Source organism: Buteo buteo, chromosome 1 (assembly GCF_964188355.1).
Source record: "Buteo buteo chromosome 1, bButBut1.hap1.1, whole genome shotgun sequence".
NCBI classification, from domain to species: domain Eukaryota; kingdom Metazoa; phylum Chordata; class Aves; order Accipitriformes; family Accipitridae; genus Buteo; species Buteo buteo.
Window position 1 is genome coordinate 31,882,826 of NC_134171.1, and position 20,553 is coordinate 31,903,378.

The following is a 20,553-nucleotide window of genomic DNA, read 5'->3' on the forward strand; positions in this document are numbered from 1 at the left end:
AGTCTGACCATCACGTGACTATGCCAAGCTGCAATTCACTGCTCCTCAGGACAGGTATTTTATAAATATATACCATATTTATACAATAGTAATAATATACCATAACATGGTATAATAATATACTATATTTATACAAGTGTGCTTGGCCCCAGCTGGCTGAACCACAGGCCGCTCTGCCATGTGATGAGACAGCACACGAAGTAACTCGGCCCTGGTGTTAGGGTTCAAAAGCAATGTGAGGATGCTGTTCTGTGGTACTCTGTCGGGGCCAGGGTAGGATGGCACACAGAGGTGATCTGAGAGGACAGTCCATATTCATTTGCATCCCTTTATTGCACCCGCTCAAAATCAAAGCATCTTTAGCTACAGTCTTTTAGTTTCATGCAATTTTAATAGCATATTAAATTCTTTTGATACTTCTTGTCTAAGATTAATGCTACCTTTCTTTTGTGTCATTAAGACTACATGATCTAATGGAAAAGACATTTTCCACAATATTTTCCCTACCTAGGAGGTAGATAGTACTGCCTGTTCAATGATTATATCAGCTTGTACTGCATGATTTGCTATTTCTGTGTGCAGGCTAGCAGGTTTTTTTTAAAGGCAAAATATTTTTTGGATTACTTTTTCTTGAATATGCCATGGAGAATGCATATTTCACATTTTCTTCTTTCCTTTGCAAATCTCGTGTGCTGTTTTAAAGGTGTGTCCTGATAACACAAATTGCTGATCTAAGTGGATTTCTTATTTCAGTGTCATGACCCTTCTTTACCATTTTTAGGTAGTCAGCAGTTTAAACTGCTGATATTCAGGAGAACAAACAGAACAGAAACACAACTTGTTGCTGTTTTGTTTCTCTTCCTGAATGTCTGTTATTCATGAAGTGTTTTCAGGAATACACCCTGATGTCTACTCCAGTTACATACTGCACTGCTTATTGTGGGTTTAGCCTGATGATTTTCTGACTTTCTGACTGACAGCAGCCCAAATAAACCAGCAGACTGACAAGCCTACATCACCAGCACAGCCTGGAAAATGGAACTGTCACTACTTTTAAGGGTCCTCTAATGTCTAAGCCCTGTATTGATAAAAACTGTGACGGCTCATAACCACCTGCCAAGTGGAATAAAAACATGCCGACCCTTATCAGAGCAGCTAAAGAGACTAAAGGGTTCACGTTCACTCCTCGTTTCTAGGAATGTGACAGAGTCTCAAGAAATATAATTAGCAGTTGTCTATCCCCCAAGTATTTGACAATCATATGCAAGGTTAAATATATACGTTTATCAAGGCCTTTTTGTATCCTGATAAAAGCTGCATATTTTCATATGTAGGTCACATACACAAGGTACAAATTACATGTCATTATATGCTTTCCGATGTGAACTGATGAGAGGAAAACAATTTTACAGAAGGCAGTTGGTAGTAGTTGTCTTATGTGGACACAGGCCAGAGGTACTTGGGAGTCTGTTGATGCAAATGCCATTCTGAACTTAACTATAAATTAAACAGCTTACTTCAAAGCACTCACATAAACATCTCTAGCAGGTGGAATGGAAACGAATGCCAGGGTAAACAAGCGTCCAGCTGACCAGGCAACATGCAGATTAAACAAAGGCTGACTTGGCCCCACCAGCTTCCCTTTTATAGATTTGTGTAACGTCCATGCCTTTTTACTCAGAATTTCTTTCCCTTTGGTGCTCCTTCCAGTGGAGTTTCAGCAATGTCCCAGACATCAGGACCTGCGTTGTGACTGCTGCTCCATGTCCTGCAGTCTTTAAGCTACCAAAGAAGCCCAGTTTTCTAACATACCTTTGAGAGATGAAAGGGACTATCTGCCCAGTTCAGTTTGCCATGGAAGAGAGCTTAGTGTCCAGCACTTTCACAACACTGCCATGTTTGTGACTAACTACCGAGTGCTAAAGTAAATGTAATGTCCCCATCACCTGTGACCATGAGGCTTTACTGTAAACCAGTGGTAAAGCTGAGGTCCTCTGCCCAGGAAACTCACTGTCCTTTGCCATCTGTGGAACAGGCACAGAATTTATCCAGCCACTAACACAGTGGACAGAACAAGGTTTTTATGAGTTACTCTAATTTAAAGGAGGTTTTTGCCCCTGTCTTTCTTTATAGGCCGTGGTCACTCACTGCCTGATTACCTGATGTAATCAGTTTTGGAATTAGCACGCCATCACAAATGTCTGTTATGGACTTAGATGCTCTTATTTCTCTAAAACATAACTGCAGGCGAATGATATAAAAGTTCAGTTTACATTAGTGAGCCATACGGTCTACCTCTTGGTCATCTCATCCTCGATCTTATCGTTATTCACATTTCTCCTCCCCTCCCCTCCCCCACATAAACCATCCCCACTGTAAGTATACAAACAAACCAAAGTGATCCCTCTGGCACGTCACACCCATTGTGCATTTCTGCTGCCTTTTCTGAAACCTCTAAATGCTGCAATAATAAAAGTAACAACCCTAGTAGGGAGAACGAGAAGCATTCAGTCTAACAGATGGACAATATCAGAAGAAGAAAATAAAGTGAGTGAAATTATCTTCTCCTCCAGCCCTCTATTATGGTTTGCCTCAAGTTTTCGAGTATTTGCAAGTCAAAATAAAAATGTGAACTGTAACCATATAGTTGGCTGCTAATTTATATCTCAGAAGCCTAGCTCTGGCATACCTGACACTCACTTGGAGCTCACAGCACTGAAATCCTTGCCAGAGGAAATACCAGTAATCGCTCAGTGCACAGCCCAGATATTCCAACTGACACACTCCTTGGCTGCAAAACACTCCGTAACGCAAGTCACTGAAGCACATCACAGCAGTAAAGAACAGGGTCTGACCTAACAGCAAAATAAAATGCTTCAGCACACTTCAGTCTGAGGAGTTTGCACCACAACATCAGACCAAAATTCACTGCTCCTTTTATTTTAACTGATGTTTATCTCATCTAGTTAGAGGAGCACATACAGTCCCACCATAGGCATAGCACTGAAGTAACATGACACAGAAACAAAAGGCTGGAGAAATACTTAGAGGCGACATTATGCAAATGATACCACTAATTATCATTATTGATTATGGTCCCTTATGAATCTTAAAATATGCTTATGTAATGTTGTTCTCACCTGCCAGTCGTCTGTCTCTCGTGTTTTTCCAGATAACATCCAAGGCTCTGGCAGTGGAGTCCCTGATATGATCACTAAATGATCTTCTCAGAGGGGCTTTCACTGGGTGATGCATAATGCAGATCGATCACACATCCAGAGTCAAATGCTGTAGCCTGGCCCCGGGAAAAAGGGCATTCTTTGCCCGGGGATCTGTCTGAATTTCTCTTCGCCAGGCAGGCAGGTTGTTACTTTATATAATTTGTCATCAGCCTTGTGGAGCTTTTCCTTGAAGAGTCAGGCATTGCAGTTCTCACTGCGGATGCAGAAAGCTCAGACTGCAGCCAGCCTACTGGAAAGCTGCCAAAATCTTACATCTGGAACAGTTTACAAATGAGCTAACGATACAGTCATTTAGATTTGGGGCTTTATTTGTGGATATCTATAGGATTCTAGCTTCCTGTTTAATCAAATAACTTACCAGGCACATACTTGCATGCTCATTTATTAGGATAATATTTCCCTGCTTAACTGATATTTCAGGTAATCTTTCATGTTTTGACATGAAAAAGGTAAGAAATAGAAAAGAGATAAAGTAATTTTAAGTATCTGCAGTTCGCATATTTTATTTTGTTACCATATTTTTCTTGCATATCACCCTATCTGTGGCACAGAATTGGGCCTGATTCTGAGTTCCCTGTATGTAGTCCTTCGTGCCAGTGCAGTAATGAGGGGATGGAAATACAAAAATGAGAGGAAAAGGGGAAATTCAAAAATAGGAGAGGGAACTAGGCCTCCACATCTTTGCTGGGTAGAAAGATAAGCTCCCATAAGTAAAAAGTTTATGCAATGTAACTGAGATTAGTAGTCACAGTAAATGAAGCCATTTGACCTTGCTTATTTTGACCTTTTTAATTGATTACTGTGTCCTGTGGCTTCCCTGAGGGAGAGAGGGAGAAATAAAGGGTAGCTGAGACTCTCTTTCTCTTCCTAATATTATGTATGGTAATGTATAAGGAGGTGAGAGATCCCAGACTAAAATCTTAATCCCCTTTGTTATCAGGGACAGCAAGAACTGTTGAAAAAAGTTGTCTTCATGTTAATTCAAAGTGGAGTCCTTAATTTTTACAGCAACTACAGCTGTTAAAGTCAGATACCTTTATGTTCTTGAGAGGTATTATGTTATCATTAAAATCGATTGATTAACTTCTCACAAAGTTGGCACACATATCAAATTACAGAATTGCAAGTTTCAGCCTGTGGATTTGCACTCCTTCTGAATTCCTTTCTAAGAACAAAACAATTTTTCTTTTCATTCTATACTAGATAACTTATTTTGCACTTTCTTATTTGTTGTAACTTTTTTCCTAGTGCCTTCTCGGTTCCCTTCATGATCTCATTCCAACAATTAAAAGAAATTTACTGGATTTGCAGTAGTGTAACTGAGGGAAGAATTGGCTCACCATCTATTTAATGCAGATCATAATGTCTTCCCATCTAGGCCTTTGTCTTTTATCTTTATAGAGCATCTGCAAACACTAATGTCCTGTGTACATGTTTGAACAAACAAGCAGCAGCAAGGGATCTCTATAGTTTGCAGTTGCTTTCCTCGTTACATTCCTCCTACTTTTTGAGGCCGGATGGAGAAAGAAGCAGCCAACTCTCTAGAGAAATTCAATATAATTACACACTCTTGAAGTGCTTTCTTTTTTTTTTTTTTATTATTATTATTACTATTCTGGCAAAACTTCCTTGTAGAGCAAGTAGCAATGCTTACATAGGCAAATGCTGACATGATGACCAGAGTGTAATCTATCTACCTACTTTGAAACATGTACACCCTGTTCAGGTGACATCTGCCGTTGTTTCTATTAGTGATCAGCCCAGAAGAGCACTAGTTCATTTTTAAATGAGGATGCAGTAAGCAGTATCTAAATCTGGAGCTGAATGTGTATACCTCCGTATTTCAGCTGAGTACCACTGTCAGAGGAGAACAGAAGGCAACAAAGAAGAAGGCAGTCTTAGCAGATTTTTACTTACCAGTGGCTATGTCTATGCTACCAACAACGTGGCCCAGAAAGAGTGGATTTATACAGCAAAATAAATGGTACCAAGGTTCTGACACATCTCGAGGTGGGTTTACTTTGAACTAGATCTACCTGGGTCTCATGAACTGAACGAATCCTCACCAGGGGCTGGAGGTCACTGGCGCACTACCAGGGTGCATCTTCTGGCCTAGTTTCGTCTGAAAGCCATCCAGTTTACATGCTCCAAGACTGCTTGGAGATATGAGCTAAAGGGCGGTGTTGGGAGATCCTTTTCAAAAACATATGCCTTGCCCAGGCTAAAATGTTGATAAAAACACACCCACCATTATTCATTTTAGCAGCTAAACCAACTTTTTAAAATTTCAAAATAAAAAGGGCAATATATGTATTGCTAATCAGAGTTTAATTCTTTGAGAGTTATTGTGAGTTCTGGTACACATGTAGGCTTGTTACAGCTCAAAATATTTAAAAGAGTCAGTGCAACCCGTTCAATGAAATGGGCTGGAAAATGTCAGAATGACCCAACAAAGGGCAAAGAAGGAGTAAAGATAAACTGTTACAAAGCAGAGGAAGATGGCTAAGGGAGTCTGCTTGTCTGATGTTACAACACATAAATGGATAATCTAAGTAAGACTGTGTAAAGAATTTAATTAAACGTCAGAAAATTCTTAACAGACCATGGACAGGAAAACAATTAGGTATAGGCAGGCTAGAAATATGGATATGAAAAGCGTAGACTGAGGTATCTGATGGGGAGGACAGTTAAAAGCAAATATATACAATCAAAGAAGGAAATTTGAGATGCATGACATTCACTACGGTCATAAAATGAGATAAGAGTTTGCCATGCAACATGAAAGTATAAAATTATTTTTAAATCGTGTTTAAAGGAGGCGTCAGAGCACAGCTGTGCTTCAGTGTCTATTCTTGCGTTATTTAAATAACAACCCTTGTGGAACAATACACTCAGTTTTGGTCTGGACCTCTCAATACCCAAAAGATGATGAAAAGGCATGACAAAACCCAGTATGCTGGGATACTGGCAGCTGGTGGCAGCAGGGCCATGGTGGCAGCCGCCTTAGTTCTGTGCTGGGAAACACCCGTGCATTCAGGGCAAAGCTGCCGAGCTGCCACGGCTGCTGTGCCATTATCTGATACTCATGTTGAGAGCCCCACACCGCATGTCAGGCAAGCTCCTCCCGTGTTCCCAGGCACGGCTCTGTGTTTGGAGAAATGTTACTGCCCAAATGCTACCTGCTCACGTAGAGATATTTTCCCTTTCAGCTCAGACATATTCCTTCTCCCTTTGCAGGTGTAGCTGTTTGCAAGCAGACACCTTATCTACCCAAACCACATGCCTGCAGTTACCTCTGGATTATTTGTATGGAAAAGCTTTCTCCATTTTTCTGGTAAACTCATGCTCACAGTCTGAACTGTGAGAGGATGCCACCGGTGCCAAGTACACATGTACAGACCTCAGCTGGTGAATCTCTGATGTCGGTCAACATGAATGTATTAGATTAATTTATGGGGAAAGGTGTTAAACCAAACAGTTAAACTGGGGCACTGGGAATGACATTAAAGGAAAAAAGTTTTAACGGTGAGATTTATGGACCGGCAAAGAAAATGTTTTCAAAGAAAATGGCAAAATGTTTTGCTGCTCTATTTGAAAATGTACTGGAAAATCTGAAAACAAATGTCTTCCTTTACCTGGGAAATGGCCTACGCACCCTTCCATATGTTACATCTACGATTCAATTAGCTGTATACAGGTACTACAGCAAAATGCATGCAAAAAGAAGCTATGTCCTAACCCCCCAACCAGCATCTTGGTAAATTTTATGATGCAGCTCTATCTCTTGGCTTCACTGTGTCTGGAAACTTAAGGAAGACCGTGAGTAGGCACAGGTTTTGTATTTGAATAATACTCATGGTGATCACAGTCATAGTGCAGTCAATACTCCAGCTATCTTCCAGAATTATTTTACTTTATTCAGTATTTTCTGTTCGATGGCTGAGACGAAAAAAACTTAAAGAAATTCTTACGCTCAAAAGGTAAACTGGATGGGTCAACAAAGATGTGTGCTGGACTAAAAATAATATGACGGGAATCTGAAGGAGAGGGGTCTGTTGCTGACAAGAGGGGAATGCAGCAGCCAGTGTTTGGGGAGAAAGGTGACAGTACACCCTCAGGAAAGAGGCGGCTGTGCACACGTGCAGGGCAGCACGCACGCCCAGGGAAGAGTCTTTGTGGAATTCCAGAGGCAAATATTTATAGGGGCCAGATCCCTACCTGCCCGCCCGCCCAGCCGGCTTGGAGCCGGGCTGAGCCCTGCCCTCCCAGCGCTGCCACCAGCCACGATTGCCCCCACCACCCCTGCTCCCAGGACAGCGTCTTTCCTGTTACCCAGGCCTAGCCTGCCTCTGGGCTGCAGCCACTGACTTCTCCCACTTTTCTCTTCAGAAGTATTTTTAGAAATGTCTTGTTAATATAAGCAAAGCTGTGCCTCTCCAACCTTCCTCTCAAGGATGGATCTACTTACTTGTGAAGTGCTGCTCATCGTTCTTAAACACATTGTTCTTAAACCAGCTGAGGGCAGAAGGCAGAGGCTAATTTCTTGTAACCTTACCACTCCTCAGCAGTTCAAGCTGAAGGATCTAAGCTTGCCAAACATATCTGTTTTCTGTCCTTTAGTGGTTCTGTCCATACTTCGGTCTGCAAAGATAACATTAAAGATCATTTTTCCTCTTTAAGGCAAAGATCAGACAGAAAGTATCAGGTACTAGGATGGATGGGAATGATGATCTCATTTTTAGTTCTGGCAACATCCAGCTCCTAGGAAGTAAACAGTTATGCAAGCCTCACTCTCTTCAGGCTTGCTCAAAATGCATCAACTTCCATTCTGAGTGTTTACAAATGTGCAAATTCTTACGTTTATCTCTGGTTCATCTATGTGATTCTGGCCCCTTGAGTCTGGAAGGATGTATGCATCCAAAATATGCATAGCCAGTCAGAGACACATAATTTTTTAAACGGGCTGCCAGTTTGAGCTTTGCTGTGACTTCCGTATGGGCTGCGACAAATGGTATGGCAAATTCAGACCATCTTCACTGGGTGGTCTGTGCAGCTTGCCCGATCTGATGCATGCAACCATCTTTCCCCTTGTTACAGAAACAGAAAGGTAATGCCATAGCTCTCCAAAAGCATCACAGAACAAAAGAATGATTTGGAATCAAAATTTTAGGTCTAATTAAAAATGCCTGCTGGCCACATAGCATGTGTCATTGTTTTATCTCTCAGCAGATGTCTCCAAATGCTATCTAGGAGACCAGACTGGGAAAGGAGCCCTTTGAATTTTGACTTTGACATGTGTTGCTTTCCAAAAGAAAATCTGGTACTGCAACATCTGCAGTATCTGAGAAATCTGATACATATCAGATCTTTAGACAAGAAGCAGCCACCAATCAGAGCACACTGTAAAGATTTAGAGAAATTCCTATGGAAAGACAGGAAAATAAAACGTACTTTGTTGAAACAGAAAAGTTTCAATAGAAGCTTGACAAATCTCAACAAAATGCTTGATACGACAGAGTCACATCTTTATTCAATTTGATTTGGTTTGGTTTTAAAAAAAAGTCTCTATTCTTCAATCAGATAAGGTAAAAATATTCAGAAGTTTCATTTAGCTCATAGGTTGCCCTTTTGTAAGTGTGCAAACAGCTGGGCAATTTGTCTGTCCTAGGGACCATTTTCCAGTGCTCAGCTTTCCCCAAGCCTCTTTAGGGAGCAGCCCCGGGAGCAGGCTGCAGGTGGAAGGGCTTGACCTTACATTGGCAGCCACGCTCTGTCATCATCATTTCCTCCTTCCCATCATGCAAGGAAGGGGGATGGGTATGTAACACTGTGGTATTTCCAAAGAGACACTTTAATGAAAAATCCTTCCATTACAAGTTTTACTTTTTTGTTCCAAATCAAGAATAAAAATCTCAGAAGGACATTATTGTTCTCATTTCTTGCACTAGGAGTGAAAATCAGCATGTTATAGAAGCCCAGACCTCCAGACTTGGAAGGCAGGCAAGGTAGGGGTTATAATGAGGAAGACTATTCTCTCTTCCCATGTTTTGGCCTCCCACTTACATGGTACTGAGGGAGAACATTTGGATTCTTTCTTGTGTCAAGTGTCACTGCGTGATATAGATAAAATAAAGTAAAAATGAAGATTAGTCATTGATGGAAAAACATGTAGAACAGGTTGGGAGTCTTCCCAGCCCATAGACTGGATTGGTCTGCTGATCTGTGTATGATGCCCTCTCCTCTTCAGCCTCTCCATTTCTTTTAGCCCTTTCCAAACTCTCTTACAAGTTATTCCTTGCTGCTGTTTTTCTCTGCTACCTTCTAAAGACTGCTCCATCATGCTTTGTACAGTTTCCTCCTCATCCCTGTCCCAACTATGTCCTTCTCCATCATCTGACCTCTGGTTCCTATGGTTGGCTGCTCTTCTCCATGTTTCTCCTTTCACTCTTCCTTGCTGGGGTGGGCAAGGGCTTGTGAATATTTTGTGCTAGTGGGAGTACTGTTGCACTGGTCAAACAGACTGGAGCTGCTCTGCATCCTGATCTCAGCAGGAGCTGCACGTAAGATAGGAACAAAAGTTTGGGTGGTGTTTGCTGCAGAGGTGCTGACGACGGGAGTACACAACTCAACCCTATGTTACTATGTGTCCCACCATATTTTGCTCTCAGAAAAGTGCCCTGTGACACATGTCAACACTCTGTAGTTAACCTCTGAACAGCCTAGGAGCTAAATGGATGCAGTCTAGAGAAGAGATAGTAGACGGTGTAACAGATAGAGAAATTTTCCTGAGCTTCCTCCATGGATGGGAAGAATGCACTGCCTGCTGTCGCTGCCCTCTCTGCTTCCCCATGGTAGCAGAGGTGTGGGGAAGCCCCAAGAATAATCTTCCCCTCTTGCAGTGACAGTCATTGCCTCTGTGCACACTGCTTTTGTAAGCTGTGCAGGCTTTATACCCTTATGCCATGGCCCAGACCTGTATTTTTAAACAAGTGTGTTTAAGTAGTTGGAAAGAATATGCACAAAATACACCTTCCCTAGCAGCAGTCCAACGCAGACCACCACTGTTGTTGCTTTTGTGGACTTTTCAATGTCTAAACATTGAAGACTTCTTCTGGTGAAACACTGAGAAGATCTTGTCAAAATATCTACCTTAATTGCCTTTTATTGTCTGATAAATACATGCTGATGGGTTTATGTAAACTGAGTAGAGTGGCCTTCTATTATACATTTATGAGTTTCAGATTATACATGATCCCAAATAAACACAATATTTAGCAAACTTCATGGTGTGATTATGGCCCTGCTTTGCAAATAGCCCCATAGCTTAAGTGGAGTTCTGTGCACTTCAAAGTGTAAGCTTATGTGGCTGTTTCTGAACTGCTGTCTCACGATCACTGTGTGCTCCAAAAATAACAAATAAACCAAAACAGGAAAGCAGAAAACATTTCTAATCACAGCTGTAAATACAAAATAGTAAGAAGTAACTAAATAACATGAAAGAAGATATACTTCCAGTTTCAGTTGCACATTGTTCCATATTAACCTGTTTTTTAATGTAACTGGTTATAAACTATCCTTACATTATTAGAAAATCCAGCCTTGCCCCTGCTGCCAACTGTTTTCTGAAATACTGTATGTTAATGAGAAAAAAATGGGACATTAGTGAACAGTGGTGCCATAGTTTAAAATTCAAATGAGAAAGGAAGTGTTAAAGCTTCATTCTGTTTAGCCATATGTGAGGCACCTGCTTAGAGAAGTTTACGGAACTATTAATCTATAGGGGTGTCCAGACACTCCCAAATACCTAACTTGAGCTGTAGAACTTTCTCAGTTATATCTCTTTCATACAGAATAGTTGATGGCAATAGGCTGTGAACTAAGATTCCTTTTCAGCATTAGCCATCTGTTATGCTTTAGCATAGCAAAATAGTATTAAACAGCATTGTTTCTTCTTCCTTCATTCACAGTGACCTGACATGCAAATGGTCCATACTGAGATATGTCAGTTGAGTAATACGTTACACCTTGAGTGGTCCCATCAGTGGGATGAGGGCAGGATGAATAAAATTTCATAGAATGAGATACATGGCCTAAGGTACTTCTTTCTTTCCAAATGTGGATGTATGCGAAATTGCAATAATAGCAAATTGCAGATCCCACCAACAGAAAAGGACCCAAACAGCCCAACACTTCCCAAACAAACAATTCCCTATTGTTACTCCCTATTCAATTTCTGTCTCTATAATCTCCCTTCATAATTAGCAATTTTCCTTCCTTGTCTTCTATTTTTTCTCTCTCCCAATCTCTCTTTCCCTCTATCCTGTTCATGTTTTCCTGGTCATAGTAACACGGTGAGTTCCTTGGATTAGAGGTCTTCCTCTTTAGACATCCCTTGGACTACATGGCACAATATTAATAAGTTCTTAAAGCAACAAAGTCTTTGAGCTTGTCTGCAATGATCAACGCGAACATTGATTGTGAAGAAAACCGATTTTCTTGTAAAACATGTTTCAATGAGTTTAAAATAATCTAGTGGTGGCTGGCGTCTGTGTACAGAGCAGTGAGCAGAATGGGAGTGTGAGGAGTGTTATGTGAGCCGGACTCATCTAAGGCAGAGGGTGAGCAGGGAGATAATTCAGAGCACAGACCGAGATCATTCCGAACAGAGAGATCAAAGAGCAGCAAGAAATTTTAAACCAAAGAAAAAGTCCCAGTGATTGCAGGGTAAGATGGAAAAAGCTCATTCCTGAGAAGATTTAGTGAGCTCATGTAAGTTGTCTTCATTAGTACTGCCCTATATAATGTGTGTTTTATTAAGTGATGTAAAGAGGCTGAGCTGTCCTCCTCCCTCCTCATCCCTGCTGCTGCCATTGCAGCACTGTGAAACACAATCTCTGCAGGTTTGTTTGTCATGGTGAAGACAAGCAGGATGTAACCCCCCCTGAATTGCTGGTTTGTGGCCTCAGTGGCAGAGAAAACCGCAGAAAAACTGTAGTCTTTGTGGGAAGATATGACATAGGAAGTAGGAGCCAAACTGAATCTAAACTTTTGGATAGGTGTTAGAACGGATCCTCAGTAGCTTTCAAGATTTCACTTATTAAAGCACTGCTGGACAGTTTGTGAATGGTAACTTTTCCTTGCTGCATTTTTGTACAAATGTTTATTTGCATGGTTAGATTGGGGATTTATTTTTAACACTGCCTAACTTCCTCAGGCTCTGGGTTTCAGTTTCTCTATCTGCCATGCTTTAACCATTTGTCCTGGAGTTGTCTGTGACATAACTTTTTTGAGGTGCTTTATTTATGTGTTCATTTTAAATCCAGTTCTTTGGGGAAAACGAATGAAAGGATATGATATTTTCCTGGCGTTGAAAAATTCTAGCAAGTTTTCCTTAAATACTTGATAATGATTTAGTACAGGAATTTGCTCTTTTGTAGACATATTCCTTTTTTCATCTTTCTGAAAGTCCATTTGTTGTAGCCATTGGCAAGTCTCTGAGAAACTATTTCACAGCAGTTCTGCAGTGGTAGATGTTAGAGACCTGCAGCTCAGAAGGTTTTTTCTCACCTGGGATATGTACAGCCCAGGAAGGCTTTGCAAACACAGCTCTGGGCTGCTGTCAGCCCTGCGACAGGTTGCATGAACGAGAGAACCCGTCTCACCTGGGATTTTACCGACTCCATTGCTTCATCTCACAAAAGGCTGGAAGATGGTCAGTCCCTCCTCAAATGTAATACAGAACAAGAAAGTTGTGCTGGGGTTGGGAGGGAGATTGGTGTACACAGCTTTGTGAAACAGAGGCAGGAACAGAGGGAGAGACGCAAGGGGAGGAGAGAGTAAGTATATCTGCCACCTACTGTAGTTTTAATTGCATGCCTCCATTTGGCAATTAAAATTCAGCTATTACATATCTAGTGAGAACTTTCCTTATGTCCTGCTCTGATGAAATGGAATAAATGTTGGAATGGAATAAACATAATTTTAAACAATTGTCGTCTTTGCACTGAGCAGAATTTTTTTTAGGGTCTTGGCTACAATTATATTACTTTTTTTTTTTTTTTTAAAAATAAAAAAGAAAAACCGGGATACTCCATTAAGTGTTGCATGCTATTTTGTAGGATGTCTTTCTTCTGGGGTTCGTTATTTTGACTGAAGTCTCAAAGTAACTCCTGATTACAAGCTCTAATGCCTAATCTTTAAGAGATAAAGAATCTAATGTTTCACTTCACCTTTTGTAAGCTTAATGCATCACAGACGCAAGTTAAATCTTTATGGGGAGTGTCAAATATAATTATCCTGAAGATTAAAGCAGTCATCATATCAGCTGAAAGATACATTCTGTTATCCATAGAAAAGCCTTTGTGAATAATGAATGCACACAGCATACCTTAAACACAAAGGGAATTTAAAACTCCAGCGAAAGTTATTATTAGATGCTAATGTTTCATATTTACTCCATGAAGTTAGCAACACTATTAAATGAGGTTTTAATGAGACACTCTGGTTTGCTCTTCTAGGAATTGGATTTCTTCATATCTTTACTTAATTTACTTCACAGCTAATCAGCCAAAATTGCTTCTGCATGCATTCTGCTGTTCCTGCTGGCATCTGATTTCAGACATGGCCTATCTGCCCTTTGGAGCATTGCTACAGTGCATGGAAAATCTTCACTTAGAGTCAAGGTTACTACACTGATGTGGAAGGCTGGCTGGGGAAGAATAGCCAGCTTGGACTAGGTGGTTTTGGGACTAGGAGGCTGATAGGGTACAGAAGTACTTAGCCTAACTTTTAGGTCCTGAGACTAGCTATTGGCTGGCAAGTTCCCCTCAATTATTTTAGGAGGGCATTTCATTATTACGTGTTTAGCTCACTGTGCACTTCACAGACTCAAAAGCAAGGTGAAAATGTGAACCTTGTGTTGTGTTTGTAGGGCTGACACCCTGACCTGTGTTTTGCTGTAGCTCTGTATCTGACCTAACATTGTTTTACTCTCAAGTCAAGTAAGTATTTTGAAAAGTAAGAGATAGACAGTGGTATTCCCATATGAACCGGGTCTGAAATTAAGATTATCTGCTCTGGTCTTCTTCAGTCTGAAAATACTGTAGTCATTTGTTGTTAAAACAATATCTAGATGGCGAGGTGTGTTACAAGGAGAACCTAAATTCTATTTATTTTCTGTGAACTTAAAGTTTTCAGAGACATCATTACAATACTGAATTTATACCGTTCTTAAAGAAAATAGGAAATACGACACTTGCTCTCAGGTTCAATGCAGGATGTTAGTGGCTCTGGAATAATCAAAATTAGGCCTTGAAAAAACGTGAATATCTAGAATAGCAGCAGCAACACATACATGGAAAAACTACTTACAAATCTTTATGTACACTAGAAGCGAGTAAGTACAAGCGTTTCTTCAAGTACTTCATAAAAGAAGGGGTGAGGGAAACAATTAAAGAGCTGGTGAAATAATGGAGAAATTATTTCACATTTATGAGTAGATGATGTAGAAATTCCTAGGAAGAATATGGCAATTCGAAGAAGGGAATAAAACACTCCCCAAAGAAGTTGAGGAAGCAAACAAACAAGAAGACAAAGCTCACATTGGAGATTGATAGCTTAAAGTAATATTTTAAAGGTATTTTTATTAAAAATCAAGTATTGCAGTAATGGTGAAAAGATATATATCTCAAATGGTTGACTGAGAAGTGTGGTAAAATGTATGGCATTTCTTCTTTACTATTCCTGATGTTTAAATCATAATATTAACTATTTTGCTTACCTATATATAACAGAAAAAAACAACTATTATTTACATACTCAGTATTTCCATAAAGAACATCCAGATATACTCTATTTGGCACAAATGAATCCCTTCTCGAATGCAGCATGTAGTTTTAGCCTCTCCAGTACCATGAAGATGTCAACAAGTTTTGAAGGAATTCAGATAACAGCAACATAAATGATTAAGGGGCTGGAGAGTTTGATTTATGAGGAAAGATTAAAACATGTTCTGCTTAGCCATATGACAGCTAATAATGCAAGAGGAGAGTAATGATAACAGCCTACAAGTATGTAAAGCGTGAGCACACCAAGAAGAGAGTGGAAGTGTTTAAGGTGGTATGAGGTTTCAAAACACTGACCTGACATTGAAGAGAGTGTTGTGTTTGTGTGTTTGTCTATGTTTTTCCTCCAAACTAGGACTAATTAATCTGTGGAGCTTATGTAAAGACAAAATAAAATATGTGAGTACAAAATCAAGGAAAAAAACCTGTGCAAATGTAAAACAGACAGATGCATATACCAGCTATGGCACAAGTCCTCAATATAGTATCTATTTAAACATAGGAGTTAGCAAGATCAAAATTGAAATAGCAAGATTTAATAGGACAAATGAGCACAATGTAATACTAGAGGAAGCATATATCAGTATCATAGTTCATACCCTCTTTAGAAAGAATTGACCCTGAATGTAGGTTTGCTTTGCTCAGAAAGTTTCGCAGCCCCTTGATAACCTGCTACCCCTTCCCTGTGAAAAAGGACCTGCTATTCAGACATAATATTTGTCCTATTAAAACTTCAGCCTTATAACTGAGAGGTTAACTGAAACAGCAGACACCCATTGGATGCTTTTTCATGGGCTAAATTATCTCAGCCCTATTTACTCATATTGGCAGCTTTCTAAAGACACTACTATAGAATGAGTCTTTAGGTGACATTTGAAGGAAAACCAGGAGATTTTTTTCATGTCAGTGATGCTCTTTAACGCTTTATGCATAAGGAAACAAATTAAAGTGAAACATTAAAGTTCTTTAAAAAAGTATATGAAAGGATGGCATTTTTACAAGGATGTTGGTTAGGTTTTTTTCAATCCAAACATACTACCCTTTAGTCAAGTGCTAGAAAAGATTTCATATGTGGGCCAAAATAAAATAGTTCTTTATGTTCAATGAAAACTTCCACCATAAGTTACAGGAGAAAATGGTGTACTCTTTTACGATAAGCAAGTATACTCTCCTATTCTTGGGGTGCTCTTCTTAAAAGACTGATTATAGACTGCTTGTTTGAAATTTGGAGTTGACAGTGGAATGAGCAGCTGTCAGTGTACTGATAACAAATTTGAGCTTGGCTAACTGCTCATAAAAGTCAGAAATAAAACAGAAATATATTTCAAAAGGTCAAAACTTAAATGTATACTGTATATGAAAATACATAAGAAAAAACAAAAGGGCAATTAAAAAACAGGTTTTAATGTAAGTCCTTCAATATTAAACAAGCTTTGAAAGGCTCTGTCCCTACAAAGTCATGACAGGTCTGAGCTGTAATTAATAGGTTTAGATTCAGTTACTCATTAACCTGATTTCAACCTGAATAACCTAGTTATTTGATGTTGAAAACCTCCTCCCCTACATAAGAACTGTAAGATTTCAGCATCTGGACAAAGTACTAAACAATACATTCTGGCAGGTAGGATGAAGAATGATGTAGCATTTAAAATAAGCTTTAAAAAAAGCTCTCAGATATGTCTTTGGCAGATATTGAAAATTAATTTAGATCAAAGAAACATTAGTTAGATCCTGGATTTTGGGTTTGCAAGATTAAAGATCTTTTATTAGTCTTCATCTAGGGGAATCATGCCCTTTTTAAAGCTTACCATGCCTTGGAGGTGAGAAGACTGCAGAAAAAGTGTTTTCACTCTGATTTCAGATTAAGACCTTTATACGCAATTTACACATCTATGCACATGCCCTTGCTACAAACTACTACTGATCACCAACCAAAACATGGTCTGTATATAGTTCTCATACCTACCTATGAAGTATTAAACATATATCTCACCAAAACCCCCCCATATATTTTGATCCTCAGTAGTTATATTTTTTCTCTCTAAGAGGCAATACAGAGTAAATGTAAATATATCCCAAATGAAATAATTCCTATTTTACCAAGGAAGTCTAGGTTATATCCATTTTTTTGAATATTGTAATTTCTTAAAGTTCTTCCACAAATGCCCTGCTCACTTGTCACATCTAACTTCATGCTTGTTGCAAAATTTCATATTCAGATGTTTCTGCACCATTTTATGGAAGAAGGGACTTTTTCTCCTTGTGACTTTCACATTGCTGTGCATGGTAGTGCAAAGACAAGAATGAATGTGTGGAACACAGAGAAGGTCATGCAAATTTTTGCAATTACTATGTTTAGTTTATCATGAAAGGAGCTCTCTCAGAAAAATAATGGGAGACCAGCTGCTGACTCCTAACATCTACCAAGCAAGGAAGCTCAAAAAAGGCTAGATAAGTGTGAGGCTGAAGCTTGAAACAAAGAACTGAACTGTGCATTAGCTGACCTTAGGTCCATTCTGCTTCTCCTTGCCTGAGAACCAACGTGCTGGATTCCTGTTGGGCAAAAAATGCTGACTTGTTCTGAAACGGTGTCTAGTGTTACTGTAAACACACACTGCTTTTACAGTTCCCAGCAGAGCGCTCTCTGCACAGAGGTTACATGATCTTTATACTCCTGGCAGGAAAGAAAAGATGTTAATGGTGGGGACCTCTGTTAGGAACGGTAGCCCTTAGCAAGAAGAGAAAGGACTAGAGCATGGCAATATATCAACAAGCTATGTAAAGACATGGTTTGCATTGTGAAAGTGTGACATAATTTTGGAAATGCTAAAGGGTCCACAGAAAATTCAGTTCAGCAGGAACAGATTAAGGGACTAATGCAATAGACACTGTACAGGTGGGAGAGTCCCCAAAGGCAGTAGAACTGAGGCAAGTCACGTGTCTTGTACCAGGGGAGTCCAGATGAGGATGGCTATGCAGCTCACATATGTACCTCATGACCACACCAGCAGAACAAACACAAGGGTAGAATGGGGGATGTTTAGTCTGCAAACAGACAGTCTATAACAGTCTCAAATCTCTGAAGGGACTCCATAGTTGCTGTTAAATACCAGACTGTTGTAGTAGCTTCTGAATGGCTGTGTGGCTGCTTTAAGTCCCAATTCTAGGTCAGTTAGAATTGCATCTTCTTAGTATATAAGTACATTTTCTATGCCAAATTCTCTATGACTGTCTACATCTTGTGTAGCCTCTTTAAGGCATTTATTTCCTAAGACACTAGCAACAGAAGGCTGTCACAGGAAATAGCTCATTTCTTTCTTCACAGTCTTTTTGTCTGTGTCCCTTATTGCACCAAACTGTTCTCTCATTCAGTACTGGGGCAACTGTTTGCACGGCTTGCTGAAAACCAGCTCACTAAAACACCATAGGTTAAAAAATAGATAGACTTAATGTGAATCATTTCTGTGATCCCATTTACAGCAAATGCTTGAATTCCTGAACTTAGAAGGCAGTGAAATACAGTTGGGGCAGCAACACCATGACTCACCTTCAACACAAAGCTCTCTTTCAGGCAATTACAAATTTCAATCTATCTGTGCAGAGGTGAATCACAAGCTGGCCCACAGAATACATGAAGAAGGATATATATTTTGCAAGAATAGCAGATTCATGCATAATGAAAACCAGGAATTATTGCCTGAACTGTAAGCCAGGCTATAAATCCTGTTTAAAAATTGACAGCATGAATTTGAACACAAATCCACATCAAGATCCACAGCTAAACAATTACTACGACTGCTAGGGATTCACATCCCTCTCTCAACATTTCAGGTAGGTAGATTTCATATAGGTGGCTGAGCATACTACAGCTGACTGCTATCATGCCAAGAGATGAAAAATGAAGTATAGACACAGTAAAAACATGGTGAAAGTATTCAATTCCCATTGAAGGTCTGCTTTGTTTTGCAGTTGGGTCTCTCTTATGAAATATGAGATAATTAATCATGCTCACCTGGCTACATGTTGAATGAATAATTTAAAAGAACACTGAAACAATGCCTTAAAAGCATACAAGAAAGGAAAATGGGAGACAATCATACCAAGACATACGCTTTACAAGAAACAGTATACTGTATTGGCTGCTATATATGCTAACGGAGGAATGCGCACATGGCTTGTGAGTCCTGGTAGGCACTACTGAATAAGGAAGTTTCATTCCAGGCTCTGGTTCAGACTAACTTTGCTTTTTGGTAAGCTCTTGTGGTGTAGATAGTTTGTGACAAATAGCACTGGAAGAACTAGATTTCCTTCCTATTCATGAGGAAAAGGCTTGAAGGAATGGAAACTTATCAAAGCGGAACAATGAAGGAAATTGATTGTTGAATAGGCGTCAAGAAAGCTTTAGCAGTAGATGGTAGAGAAGAATTTAGTTTGACAGTTTGTCATGGACTAAGTCATCGCTTTTTGTTGTTTGCACTAGTGAATAGGAAAATGCTCTGGAAAATGGGCTGGAAAGACTCCCTCATTCAAGTGACATAACATGACCTACAGTAAGATCCTAAGCTATCCAAGAAGACCAGACTTAAGCCAGAAGTATATACCAGAAACGTGAGGAAACTGGTGCAGGAAAAAGAATGCTGGATTTGTTATTTTTCTATTATTTGCTGTGTAATTAAGCAAAAAAGTACATTATTAAAACTCCCCCACATACTACGCAAAACAGGTTGGCTTACTTGAAAACTTTAGGTGCTTTAGAAGAATTAAGCTGCCTGTTAGAATGAAGACATGAGTTCATGGACAGGGGTCTGGCAAGGTAGTTGGGGTCAGCTCTGGTCCTGGAGGTTTGAAGCCATACAGGTCTTCTTTGGGAAAGCCCACTTAACACACTCAGGAGATGTAGATAGGGCAGTGAAGGTGGAAGGGCCTGAAGTGAAGCACAGAGTTGAAAGGCATGGTGGAATGCAGCTCAGTCCTCATAAATGCTGTTGGAATTAGGAATGGAGTCCCTATTTTTTAATGAAACTCATATGGGTATTAAATCCAGAAAGCTCCAAAATTTCCAGTATAAATTAGAAGGGTGCATAGGAAACTTAACTGAGTCTCATTAAAAATGAATTCGTGACCAATAAGATTTGGCACATTGCTTCATGAGTTTATACTGCTCTCAACATGAAGCACTGCAGTCTAAGCTACAGAGTAGTGTGTGCCCTCTCAGGGTTAGTGTGAAGCCACTTACTGACTTCGGTCTGCAAGTTAGGCACTGTGTTTCTCTCAAGAGATCCAGAGCAGGCAATGAAGAAAAGAAAAAAAAAGAATGTATTGCACCTTCAAAATCAGTTAACTATAATCAGATATTACAGATATTATGATAGTTTAATCATAATGGTACATCTATTTTCTAACATCACTGGAGAGCAGAATTATGCCTCTTTGGTTTTCTTACCTTAACCTATTTGGATGCTCTTTAA

General features: G+C 39.7%; 1 protein-coding gene across 6 annotated transcripts in view; it reads right to left on the reverse strand.

The window, feature by feature from the left end:
• The window catches only part of DLC1 (DLC1 Rho GTPase activating protein), a 271,064-nt gene that overhangs the window by 98,495 nt on the left and 152,016 nt on the right, over window positions 1–20,553 (reverse strand). Inside the window, exon 1 of one of the 6 annotated variants that reach the window (XM_075026606.1) lies at window positions 3,141–3,319. The exons of the other annotated variants lie outside the window; for them this stretch is intronic. Coding sequence (XP_074882707.1) covers window positions 3,141–3,255 — 115 coding nt within the window. The 5' untranslated portion in view covers window positions 3,256–3,319. Of the gene's footprint in view, window positions 1–3,140; window positions 3,320–20,553 lie in introns of those variants that run through there. 6 annotated transcript variants of the gene reach the window in all.